Here is a 13,404-nt window from a genome sequence, read left to right as displayed (position 1 = left end):
CAAATGTGCTAGCTGTTAAGTGTTTATAAGTGAAAACATTCAAGCATTACTATGACAGTCTGACAGGGTGGGAGGAGGGGGGTGGGTAGGAAGTATGCATGGGGACATCAAAGCATATCATTGATATTCTAACAGGGTGGGTGTGGATAGGTGAGGGGAGGGTGATCAACAGAGACATACAGCTTTATGGTTTATAATGGGCTAGGAACCCCAGATCCCTGTTAAGTCCTTTCTGTTGGGTGTTAAAATATTCAATCATTCTGACTTCAAAGGTCTTACGTTCTTGTATGGTTTTAAAGTTACCTTTGAGGATTCTCACTGTGAAATCACTGGTACAGTGTCCTGGTCCTGTAAAATATTGACCAACAGGCGTGGGAACCCTGCTGGCACCAGTATTGTTCATATGATGTCTATGTAAATTGAATCTTGTCTTAAGAATCTGGCCTGTTTCTCCAATATAGCATCCTTCGTTACATTTTTTACACTGAATGATATATACCACATTGGAAGATGAGCAAGTGAAAGATCCCTTTATGTTGAATATCTTTCCTTTGTGGATGACTTTGGGGTCCTGTGAAATATTTTGGCATAGTTTGCAACTGGATAAATTACAGGGAAGTGTGCCCTTCTGTTCCTTTTCAGTCTGTGAAGGAAGTTTACTTCTGATTAGCTTGTGTTTTAAATTGGGTGGCTGTCGGAAGGCCAGTACTGGTGGGGACTAGCACGGCTACCACACTCCTCTACCATCTATAATAATTTTTAAAGCTGTTTTAGTGATATTCAATTGTTATTTCATGATATTTATATCTACATATGGGAAGCTTTCAAATAAATTAAAAAGCTGTCCAATAAGTTTAAAAAAAATCTTTTGCCCTCCACCTTTTAGGGCACTGCCTTTCCAACTGAAACAGCTTTAGAGTTGTTACAGATGGACCAACAATAAACAACAACAACAACGTGAATGCAGCAGCTCAAAGGTTTGCTAGCTTTTTGAGTGTACTAGAGATGACGGCTGTGCGGGGGAGTGAAAACAGATATTAACCTAATTGGCTTCCTTGCTTACAGTAGACTAGATTGGCTCACTTCCACTCCTGTCTATTAAACCTCTTTGGTTCAAAGTATTCTTGCTGTACGCTGGCTTGGATGATTTTTTTTAAGTGGCATTTAAATCTTAATTTTAAAATAGTAAATAAATAAAGCACAGATGCCTAGTTATAGAATAACCTTTTTTTTTTTTGTGTTGTGCTTTGGAGGTTTTGGCCTACTTTCTTGCAGTGTGTACTTGTTTGGGGCAGTATATATTCACTATTCAGCCAATGATCATGCTAAGCCTTCCTCTGGTGCTCCAATAGCCTCTGTGTGTTCCTAGCTTCACTCTGATGCTCCAATCGCCTCTGTGTGTTCCTAGCTTCACTCTGGTGCACCAATCGCCGGTGTTCCAAGCCTCCCTCTGGTGCTGCAATAGCCTCTGTGTGTTCCAAGCTTCACTCTAGTGCTCCAATCGCCTCTGTGTGTTTCAAGCCTCACTCTGATGCTCCAATCGCTTCTGTGTGTTCCAAGTTTCACTCTGGTACTCCAATAGCTTCTTCTGTGTGATTCAAGCCTCACTCTGATGCTCTAATAGCCTCTCTGTGTTCCAACACTCATTCTAGACAGTGCCCCAATAGCCTCTAAGTGTTCGAAGTCTTATTCTGGACTGGTATCAGCGTATTTTATGTTGATAGATGTCTTTATAAAGCGACACTGTATCGTGGAGGTGGAGATTGGAAACCAGAGAAAAAGGAGTCAGAATAAGCTGTGTCTTTTCGGCAAAGAAAACAGGTTCCTGGCTCCGGCTGTCTCAAGAAAAGTAAGGAAGGCAGCTCCTTCTGCAAAAGATCACACCAGCCGGTGAAAGAAAGAAATTCTGTCGGGAAAGGGAAGCTTGAGAGAGATGAAAGTTTCAGCTCTTTGCTTTTTTTAGTAGCCAGGAAGCAGCACATGATGCGTGCCTGGGATTTTGTGGCTCCACAGGCTGTAAGCAAAACTAGCCCCGCCATTAGGCAAGACTAGGCAGGCGCCTAGGGCAGCAGCTTCGGAGGTGGGGGAGGGGAGAATAAGAAGTACAAAGCAAAAAAGTGCATCCTGACACCCACACAAACTCAAATAGCCCATCTGCCTAGGTAAAAAGCTTTTAGAAATTGCCCTCATTTTTGTGTGTAATAAAAATACACATAGTTACTCCTGGGGAACTTTGTACAACTGCACAATGCAAAATTGTGCTAAATTCTGTATTGCCCATGCAGAATCCTGTTTAGGCAGCTGTTAACCCTCAGCAATTCAGTATGGCTCAGAGGCCCTTGCTGCTTTCCTCCTTGCAGTACGCAAGAGAAGGTGAAGCACGGCTGCACATTGGGCTGCTTCCTCCTGCCACCTTAATCCTGACTGACTGTTTCTTTAAGCTGTTCAGTTCTATGGAGGCTCCCATGACTAATGGGAAGAGTTAGGCCCAACTTCTCTTGCTGCACCATGGGAAAAGGGGAGATTGATTGAAAAAAGTTGGATGAGGTATGTGCCATGGGAGGGAAGTGGAGGGCAGGTAAATGAGGTGGGGTGTGCCATGGGGAGCTGGAGAAAGGTACAGGGTTGTGTGTGTGGGATGTGCACGCCGAGGGGAGGGGGCTGGAGAAAGAGGGATGTGCACGCTGAGGGGAGGGGGCTGGAGAAAGGGGGACGGTGTGTGTGTATGCCATGAGGGATGTGTGCGTGCCAAGGGAAGAGAGAAAGGTGGGATGGGAGATGTGTGCGCACACAATAGGAAGGGAGAAAAGTGGATGGGAGGTGTGTGTGCACTGAAGAGAGGGAGAAAGGTGGATGGGAGGTGTGTGTGCACTGAAGAGAGGGAGAAAGGTGGATGGGTGTGTGTGTGAGCCCTATGGGGAGGGAGAAAGGTGGATGGGTGTGTGTGTGAGCCCTATGGGGAGGAAGAAAGGTGGATGGGTGTGTGTGTGAGCCCTATGGGGAGGGAGAAAGGTGGATGGGGGTGTGTGTGAGCCCTATGGGGAGGGAGAAAGGTGGATAGGGGTGTGTGCTATATAAATGCTATTAGGAGTAGTGTGTGAGCCCTATGGGGAGGGAGAAAGGTGGATGGGTGGGAGGGAGAAAGGTGGATGGGTGGGTGTGAGCCTTATGGGGAGGGAGAAAGGTGGATGGGGGTGTGTATGTGAGCCCTATGGGGAGGGAGAAAGGTGGATGAGGGTGTGTGTGTGAGCCCTATGGGGAGGGAGAAAGGTGGATGGGGGTGTGTGTGTGAGCCCTATGGGGAGGGAGAAAGGTGGATGGGGGTGTGTGTGAGCCCTATGGGGAGGGAGAAAGGTTGTTGATGGGTGTCAGTGTATGCCATGGTAGACTAGAGAAAGGTGGCTGATGAGGGTGTTTGTGCCTTGGGGGGATGGGAGAAAGGTGGAAGATGGGTGGGTGGGTGTACCATAGGTGACTGGAGAAAGGTAGATTGTGTGTGCTTTATGGGGGACTGGAGAAGGTGGGTGATGGGGGGGGGGGGGGGTTCCAGTGGGGGGGGGGGGGGACTGGAGAAAGGTAGATGAGTGATTGGGTAGATGGGTGTGCTATGGCAGGAATGGAGAAAAGTGGATGAGGTGTTGCTGGATGTGTGTGCCATTCGGATCCTGGAGAAAGGTGGATAATGGGTGGGTGAGTGTGCCATAGGTGGACTGGAGAAAGTTAGATGATGGGTGGGTGTGCCATGGGCGACTTGAGAAAAGTGGTTGATTCATGGGTGGATGGGTGTGCCGTGGGGGGACGCGAGAAAGGTGGCTAATGGGTGGGTAGATGTGGCTTGGGGGACTGGAGAATGGTGGATGATGGGTGGGAGTGTGTGACTTGGGGGGGACTGGAGAATGGGGATGATGGGTAGATATGTGTTACATGGGGGGAACTGGAAAAGGTGGATGATGGTTGGGTATGTGTGTTATAGGGAGATTGGAAAAAGATGGGTGGGAGGGTGGATGTTCCTTTGGGGAGATTGGAGAAAGTGGCTTGATGGGTGGGTAGGTGGGTATGTGTGCCTTGTGGGACTCTAGAAAGGTGGCTGTTGGGTGTTTGTGCCATGGGGGGACTGGAAAATGGTGGATGATGGGTGTTTGTGTGCCAAGGGGGACTGGAGAAAGGTGGATGGTGGGTGTGTGTGTGCACGCGTGCCATGGGGAGACTGGAGAAATGTGGATAATGGGTGGGTGGGTGGGTGTGTTAGGGAGGACTGGAGAAAGGTCACTGCCTTGGGTGAATTTCTTCAAAAAGGTGATACATAAATCCAAATAAATAAAATGTAAGGTGGTGAGCCCTAATAAAATGTGTTGAGAAAACCAGGGAGGACAACACCAGTGACTACAGCACCTCATGGGTTCAAGATCTCTGTTGGTGTCCAAATCTCACATTTCCATGTCCATCTCAAGAATGGTCCTAGGCTTCACGATACTAGACCTGTTTGTATTAGCTTGTTATCTCCCATTTGGTGAGAGGTTAAATGTGTGTGCTTGATGCAAACAGCTTCTATCTCTCAGAGAACGAGTCTGTTCTCATAAGGCTAGAGTGGAAGACAGAGAGGTACTGTACATAAAGGAGACTTACAGGGATGTTGTAGAGAAGTCCTACTTACAACCTAGCAGATCCTGTGCTTCTTTGGAGGAAGGAGGTCTCCTAAAAGGAGAGCCTCACCCTGGTGAAGTAGGGAAGTAATCCTGTAGCCAGGATCTGCCCACCAGGGTATGCAATATCCTCCCTGCTTTGTTGGCGCTAAGGGCTTTCGCGGTAATCTGGTAGCATGGGCCAGTGTGTCCACGTTACCTGATTAGCGCAGGGAATGCCTACTCTCCACCCATAGTCACGCCTATTTATGTATTGCATTTGTATCCCACATTTTCCCACCTATTTGCAGGCTCAATGTGGCTTATATTGTTCCGTAATGGCGATCGCCATTTCCGGAATGAGAGATACAAAGTGATATTGCAGTAAAGTTCATGATTGACAGAGTAGATTAAGCAGACAAGTATAAAGAGTTCATATTCAGAATGAGAGATAGTGGTATTGCGTTAAAGTTCATTCGTGGTAGAGTAACCTTGGTAGTCGAGTATAGAGAGTTAGGTTTTATCCAGTTCTGGTTTGAGTTTCGTTGTCTGGTATTTAGGATGGATCATTGTGGTATGCCTTATTGAACAGGTTGGTCTTCAGTGATCTCCGAAAGTTAGTTAGGTCACACATTGTTTTCACGGCGAGTGGTAATGCATTCCATAGCTGCGTGCTTATGTAGGAGAAGCTGGATGCATATGTTAATTTATATTTTAGTCCTTTGCAGCTGGGATAGTGAAGGTTCAGGAATGTGCGTGCTGATCTTTTAGTGTTCCTGGGTGGTAAGTCTATGAGGTCTGACATATAGACCGGGGCCTCACCGTAAATGATTTTATGAACCAGACTGCAGATTTTGAATGTAATACATTCTTTAAGTGGGAGCCAGTGTAGTTTTTCTCTTAGGGGTTTGGCGCTTTCGTATTTCGTTTTTCCACATATGAGTCTGGCTGCTGTGTTTTGGGCAGTTTGGAGTTTCTTAATGATTTGGCATAGATTGCATTGCAGTAATCTAGGTGACTTAGCACCATTGATTGTACCAGGCTGCGAAATATTTCCCTTGGGAAGAAAGGTTTTACTCTTTTGAGTTTCCACATTGAATGGAACATTTTCTTTATTGTATTTTTTGCATGGCTTTCTAGTGTGAGATTTCGGTCAATTGTAAATCCGAGTATTTTCAGGCTATCTGAAACAGGAAGGGTATAGTTTGGGGTGTTTATAGTGGCGGGTTTACTCGTGTTGTGTTGTGATGAGAGGATGAGACATTGTGTTTTTCTGCGTTGAGTTTTAATTGAAAAGCATCCGCCCATGAATTCATGATTTGGAGGCTGTGTTTTATTTCAGTTGTGATTTCCGTTGGATCATGTTTGAACGGGGTGTAGATCGTGACATCATCAGTGTAGATGTAGGGATTAAGGCCTTGGTTGGATAGCGATTTGGCCAGAGGTGTCATCATTAGGTTGAAAAAGGTCGGTGAAAGCAGTGATCCTTGGGGTGCTCCCCATTCTGGTTTCCATGGCGCTGATATATTTGAATTTGATATCACTTGGTATGTTCTTGCGGTTAGGAAGCCTTTGAACCAACTAAGTACGTTTCCTCCAATCCCGAAGTATTCTAGGATGTTTAATAGTATTTTATGGCTTACCATGCCGAAACACGGACCGTGTAGGGTCTTAATAAATGATATTGGCTTTTTTACATTTGTGATTTTAGTTTGGTCTTTCTGTACATCTTCCGTTTTTGTTGTGTTTTTTACGGGCGATTTGGACTCTCTTTGTCGCTGTTACCATGTCGAACGCACTGGACATGTCAAATTGTAGGAGAAGTACACTGTTGCCAGTTGCAATTGCTTGTTTGAATTTGGTTAGAAGAGTGATAAGTACTGTTTCGGTACTGTGGTTGGATCGAAATCCTGTAGTATTGAGAATTTATTTAAGTAGTCGGTAAGCTGCTTGGTTATCATACTTCCCATTAGTTTGTTTGCCAGAGGGATAGATGCTACCGGGCGGTAGTTGGTTATGTCACTTGTTTTTTTCTTTGAATCCTTAGGTATTGGGGTAAGTAGAATGTTTCCTTTATCTTTTGGGAAGAGTCCGTGTTGTAACATGTAGTTCAGGTGCGTTGTGAGGTCTGTTATGAATCGTATTAAAAATATTTTTCATCATGGGATTAGCGAGCACTGATGGGCACATCCCATGGAAATTCTTTTTGCCACACGGTAGGCATGCACTAGTTCCTATTGCAGCTTAGAAAAAGGGCCCCTTTATGAGCTGGTCCATTCAACTTCTTGGCCAGTGGTTACAACCTTTCCCATTTCCTACTGTTACTGGAACATCCACCTCTTAAACGTTATTGTTCTTATAGCTTAGTAACAGTCCTATTTTAATATGATTTTGTTGTAATAGGATATTTTACAATTTTGCCTTGAATTGAATTCTTCCTCCCCTTTATGCTTGTAGACTGAGGCTGTGGAGATTTTGCTTTTCCTTAAAATTGCTAAATGATTTCTATGGATTCTTTTTTTCTTTTCTTTTCCCACTGTTTTTCTGTAACAAGACTTTTTTCAGATGGGGCACATATGAATTGCAAATAAAAAGAAAATTAAACAAAAAGCTACATACTGAATATTCTTATTTGGTATGGATAATAAGGCAGATAAAATTTAAACTTACCTGTTAATTTTCCTTCTTTTAGTGTGGCCAGGCCAGAATCCACCCAGGGAAGCCATGGTGATAGTACTCTAAATCTGACAGATTTTTTAAAACAGTTAGTACATTGTTGTCTATTCTGAAGATAGTTGACATAGTCCATGACCATGAAGTGAAGATTTTGGCTGCATCAGGGTTGGCTTTGGTAATGAATTGGAAACACAGAACATAACAATTGCCTTCCATTGTTTTAGCTTTGTCATAGGACAATGAGAAGCTGAAGGCAGTACCAGCCCCTTTTAAGGGGAGTGAAGTCAGCTCTAAGCCTTTTTTTTTTTCTATCCGTCTGTTCCACATGTCTGGGTTGGTCTGGCAGGACTAAAGGAAATTAAATTAACAAGTAAGTTTAAATTTCACCGTGGCTGCTACCGTCAATGTTGCTTGTGGACTTGAAAGTGTTAGGAAAAGCTTTAAATATTCATGAGGCAATAGCAGCCGGTGTTTTTCCCCCACTCAAAAACAGTTATTATATCTAGTAAATAAAATTTGCAAGCTAGATAGATGCTTGTTAAAAAACATGATAGGAAATGTCTGGGAATTAGAACACAGAATGCTTCTTGTGTAGTAATGCTTACTTTCCCAACCAGTCAGTCTGCTTTCTATGTACCTTATTGTATGTAGGAATGCTTTTTGGTAATTTTGTGTCTTTTTTTTTTTTTTTTTTTTCTTTCAGGATTGAACCGGCACACTAAACTTAGAAGGCTCTGCAAACAAAATTTGATTATGCTCTACAGATTTATACAGACATGCCAGACATAGAGAGGCTGTACCTTTTGGGTATTTCTAGCATCCAGGCACCCTTCCATGGTTCTTTGTGTACTGCGTGAATTGAACTGCTAGAACCTTCAGATGGAGAAACGGCGAGCTGAGAAGCTATTGAGAGCAGCCAGGGTTCACCTGCAGTTCAGGAGGCCAGAAGAGGCCCTGAATTGTTTGTACCAGGCTCAGACAGTCCACCCCACTGAGAGTGCTGAGGCCTTGATTGAGGCAATCCACAGGGTCTACTATCTATTTAAAAGTCCATTCAGCTACAGTGGTAATGGCTGTGGTAATGAGGAGATACCCAGCCATGCTGAACAGCGATCAGATGAGATGGCACGCATTCAGGAATGCCGTGATTATTATCAGATCCTAGGAATCTCTAGGGATTGTGATGAAAATGATCTCAAACGAGCATACCGAAGATTGGCGCTGAGGTACCATCCAGACAAAAATAGCACCCCTGGTGCTACAGAGGTCTTCAAAGCCATTGCCAATGCTTTTGCAGTGTTGAGTGACCCTGAGAACCGGCAACGGTATGATGAGTGTGGGGTGGAGGTGCCACAGCCGCCAAACACCCATGCATGGCACAGCTGCTGCCACAAGAATTTTGAGGCTGATGTGATGCCAGAGGAGCTCTTTGACATGCTTTTTAGTGGCCGGTTCCCCACGGGAAATGTACATATGTTCTCCGATGGCTTTTCCCACGCACCTCCGTACCGCCAACGGCACCAGAATGAACGACCACGGAAATCAGAGAAGGAAGAGGAGACCACGTCTCGGAATACTTATTCAGCTGTTCTTCAGCTGCTGCCAGTGCTTCTGCTGGTAGTGGTGTCTGTGCTGGTTCAGATAATGACCCTCAGCCCACCTTACAGTCTTCTCCATAAGCCCTCTTTGGGTCATGTGGTCAGGCAGGAGACCCAGAATCTGAAAGTACCCTATTTTGTGAGCAAGAACTTTGAGAAGGCCTACCAGGGTGCATCTCTTCAGGACCTGGAAAAATTAGTTGAAAGGGACTTTATGCATTTTATCCAAGCAAACTGCTGGAAGGAGAAACAGCAGAAGTCAGAGCTCACCAATCTTGCCCAGCTGTACCGGGATGACTGGCTGAAGCAAAAGGCAGAATCTCTCCAGCTGGACAGCTGTCGTCAGCTCTCAAAGCTCATTGGTCTTCAAGAGGGTATATGACTCCCGCCCCCCACTCTGTTCGCTTGTATATAATGTGTTTATAAATAACGCCTCCTGCCTCCCCCTTCTTGGTATCTGGAGGTCTTGGGAAGCTAAAAAGTTAATATATTTGATCAAATATTGAAACCATATCTTATCCATCTGGGCTTTGACAGATCTTTCTGTTATTCTTTGGGATATGTTGAAGATAATGTTTTATTCAATGCAAAGAGAAGGAAAAGGAAGCAAGCTGAAAGAATTTCCATGCCTTGAGCTGCTTTAAGAACAGGCCATATGTTTTGATTGTCATCTGTAATGGGGTACTAGAGGAGGCAGGTACTTATAAAGCTGAGCTTTCAATGTTCTTCTCACATATATTGAGGAAGGCACATCCAACTTCTTACAACGGCGCTGATGAAGGTCTTTGTCATGTGGGCTGGTTTCCTCCTTTTTGATTATTATGAAGCCTTCATACATGCACACACAGCATCAGGCAAGATGCACTGTTGACAAAGTAGCTTGATCATCTCGTGCCACTTAATGTAATCTTCTCACTAAGTATAGCAGCTCAGATAGTCCTCAGATCTGTATTACTGCATTTAAAATATATTTAAGAAAAATCAAATTTCAGGAAAAATCTAGAGAAAGTGTTCCCCTCACCCACAAGGATAAAAGCTTGCAGAAACCTCAAACTGTTATCCAGATGGAATAATATTTTATGAACCCCCCCTTGAGAAATGTTGTGGTACATCACTACCAGATTTTAGCGTGAACAGATTTGCTGTCATATGGGGTTTTAATGCTCTCTTGGGCACAGTCTCAGTGCTGTACAGCAGATGAGACAGTAATAATTTCTTTAACCTACAGAGGGCTGCCATTTTTCTTCTCTTTTGTTTGGTCTTCTAAATCACTCATAACCAGCTTTTACACCCAGGCTACAATAGTCTATGAGCCTTCATTCACAAGGTCCCTGAGATGCAGAAAAGGGCTCATGTGTTTTTTGTTGTTGTTTGTGGCCTCTTTCTGATCCCACCCAACACAGCCACTGCAATGGGAATCTTTCAGCCAACATCCATGGCCTGCAGCTACCTCCAGAACCCGGTGCATATACACTTGGAATATGGCCACTCGGTAGTTATCATTGTACAATTGCTGGGTTTCCTCTATCATTGAATCCTGTGAGCACTGATTATGCAGCACTCCTAGCTCGCTTGGAAAGCATAAACAGAGCCTGAAATTGAATCCAGATTTTATTTTTACTTGGTTGCTCTGCCACACAGCTGTTGGGCTAGCCTTTCAGGTTTCTGGGTTATTTTGCAGTGAAACTCTCCTGAATGTGTGTAATTTCTTCTGAGAAAACCTACTAATGCATGAAAACAATTTCTATCAGACTGAATCTGTGAAAAGTGCTTATAGTCCAGTTGGCATTGCCATAGGCCCTGGTTTCTGTAAACAGACATTTTAGAGTAGTCCTGTATTTATAATTCTTTCCTAGTGCATTTTGGTATCTGTAGAGGCACTTTTTGAATGAGGGTGTATATATCCTACACAGAAATTCTGTAGTCTAGCTTAGCAAGCACTTGCTGTACAACAAGGTTCAAAATACTGTTTTCAAGTTTGTGTCAGAAATGCTTCAGTGAACTATACAGTGTAATCTGTGAGGAACCGTATTTGGAACGGACATCATACTTCCCAGCACTTACCTCTGACCAGTTCAGGGTATGTCTGTTGCGACTCTTCTGAATATATCTGTCTTCAATGGAAACTTAAATAATTGAATGGGAAATCCATGTTTTAGTTATTTAAACTACAGTTTTAAGGACTATTTTATCTTATTCTAGTGATTCTCAAATAATGTTATGAAAAGTTGTAAATGCAAGTGAAAAGTTTGCACTGTACCCAGAGTCAGTCTTTGTAGCTGTTTAAAGTGTTTAAGTTCATTCTTTTCTCTAAAATTATTTTTCAGAGTGCACTTGGTTAATCTCCTTTTAATTTTGAGACAGCCAGAAAATTAATATAAGCTCTGGCCTTTTAGGGTCACTCTATGGGGCCACCTAGTGCCCTCTTCAGAGCATGAGAGAGGGCCAGGTACATAATTGTTTTCTAGAGCGTGAGCCGGGACTGAAAACTTCTCCAGCAGGCCAGAAAAGGCTGTTACTCTTCTTGATTAACTGAAACCACATGCTAGATGTATTCAGAACCACTTGTTTTTGTTTTACTGCTATACTTCAAGTCAAACAGGTATTTCTTCAGCAGAGGCAGGCAATAAAGTTGTCCAGAAGTGAGGACTTCCAGAAAAGGACAAATCTTCATTGGTAAGTTATTTGCTGGGAAATTGCTTTTTTTTTTTTTTTTTTAATTCTTTATTTATAAATTTACAGTTTACATTTTACAAGTGAAATACTTGACAGGAAAAACAGACTAGGCATATTTCAAAAAGGCAAATCAAATTATACAAGAAAATACTTTTTCATGTCTTCTTAGACCACAAAATCTTTAGGAGGAGTTTACAGTTGTTCAGGAGAAAACATTAAGAAAAAAAAATAAAGTAAATATAGTTTAACATGCTTAACAACAGACCTTCTTACAAATCAAAAACTCAGTCTCAGATATCAAGCTATTCCCAACTTTTTTAAATTAACAAAAACTCTTAATTGTTCTAGTTTGAAGAAGATATATTTCAGCCCTGATAGGCAGATGATCAAAAGCCCCGCGCTGTTCCATACAGCGCTTTAAACTAGCGCTGGAACAGCGCAGGGCTTTACCGCACCGATGATCAGAGATGATGCAAATTTAAGCAGCGCAATTATCTCGCACTTCTTTAACAGGTCTGGGCTGTCAAAATCCCAAACCTGTCAAACACAGGGGCTTGGAGGTCCATGGGACCACCAGGCTCTGACTACCCCTGCCCCGAGCAACGGGGGCTGGAGGTCCGGCGGACCTCTGGTGCCCCCCCCCAAACCCCCAGAAAAAGACCCCCTGGTGGTCCGGTGGCCGCCAGTAAACCCCCCCCTCCCTCCCAGCGAGCAACAGGGGTGGGCGGACCTCCAGCCCACCCCAACTCCCAGAGTTGTCTGCTGCCAAATTCCTGGTAAAAATAACCCCGAACCCCCTCCCGGCTCCCCTACCTTAGTTGGAGGAGGGACGCAGCCTGCCTCCCTCCTTTTCCTTCGATGACGCAAAATGGCGGCGCCCAGCCCCATCCAGTGCATCTCATGTATGGTGTGTAGCCCCGCCCAGCGCATCCCAGGATGCACTGGGCGGGGCTGGGCACCGCCATTTTGCGGCGTCGAAGGAAAAGGAGGGAGGCAGGCTGCATCCCTCCTCTAACTAAGGTAGGGGGGGTCCGGGAGGGGGTTCAGGGTTATTTTTATCAGGGATTCGGCGGCAGACAACTCGGGGAGTTGGGGTGGGCTGGAGGTCTGCCCACCCCTGTCGCTCGCTGGGAGGGAGGGGGTTGACCGGCGGCCACTGGACCACCAGGGAGTCTTTTTCTGGGGGTTTGGGGGGGCTGGAGACCCACCGGATCTCCAGCCCTCCCTGAACCTGGGGGGGGGGGATCATCGGGGGGGGGGGGACCGGAGGTCTGCCGGACCTCCAGTCCCCTGTCGTTGGGGGAGTGCTTTGCGTCATTGGGGGGAATGGGGGCCTGCCCTCAGCATTCCTCCCCAATGATCTGCAAACCCTAACACCAGCTCCAGCTGGCGTAGGGTTTGTCGCGGCCAGCGACCTAATCTTTGGTGCGCTGGTCGCTGATCATTGGGGATGAATGCGTTAAGCCCCGTTTAGCATGCATTTGCATGCTACTTGCGGTAAGAGCCCTCAAGCGCATTGTTTCACGTGCTTGAGGGCTCTAATCATGGGGCAGTAGCAAACGCCGGTGCTAGTATGGGTTCTAACAGCCTCTAGCGCCGGCGTTTGCTTTTGATCATGAGGGTATAAGTATTTTATTACACATTTACAGGGATAATTGAGGTAAAAGGAAGCTCCTATTACTAGGGCCTCTTTTCTAATGGCTAGAAAAGCTCTTCTATCCTGTGTTTGTCTGGTAACATCTAAATACATCCAGATCTTTGCCCCATAAAACAAAGATTGTGAATTTCTGAAGAATAAGCGTTTGACCGCTTCTAGGTCTTGCTCAAAAATA

At 44.8% G+C, this 13,404-nt stretch overlaps 1 protein-coding gene across 1 annotated transcript; it reads left to right on the top strand.

The window, feature by feature from the left end:
• The first annotated feature begins 1,648 nt into the window (after nt 1–1,648).
• Nucleotides 1,649–11,991, top strand: LOC115458315 (dnaJ homolog subfamily C member 18-like). The gene is made up of 2 exons (XM_030188197.1): nt 1,649–1,849; nt 8,002–11,991. Exon 2 carries the CDS (start codon nt 8,178–8,180, stop codon nt 9,276–9,278), a length of 1,101 nt encoding a protein of 366 aa, XP_030044057.1. The 5' UTR covers nt 1,649–1,849; nt 8,002–8,177; the 3' UTR covers nt 9,279–11,991.
• Nucleotides 11,992–13,404: the final 1,413 nt, after the last annotated feature.

This window comes from Microcaecilia unicolor, chromosome 14 (genome assembly GCF_901765095.1).
Source record: "Microcaecilia unicolor chromosome 14, aMicUni1.1, whole genome shotgun sequence".
NCBI lineage: Eukaryota > Metazoa > Chordata > Amphibia > Gymnophiona > Siphonopidae > Microcaecilia > Microcaecilia unicolor.
This window is presented reverse-complemented; position numbering and strand designations above follow the sequence as displayed.

Bases quoted from the DNA above. Each gene is read 5' to 3' on its own strand.
- LOC115458315 (XM_030188197.1), top strand. From the start codon at position 8,178: ATGGAGAAACGGCGAGCTGAGAAGCTATTGAGAGCAGCCAGGGTTCAC.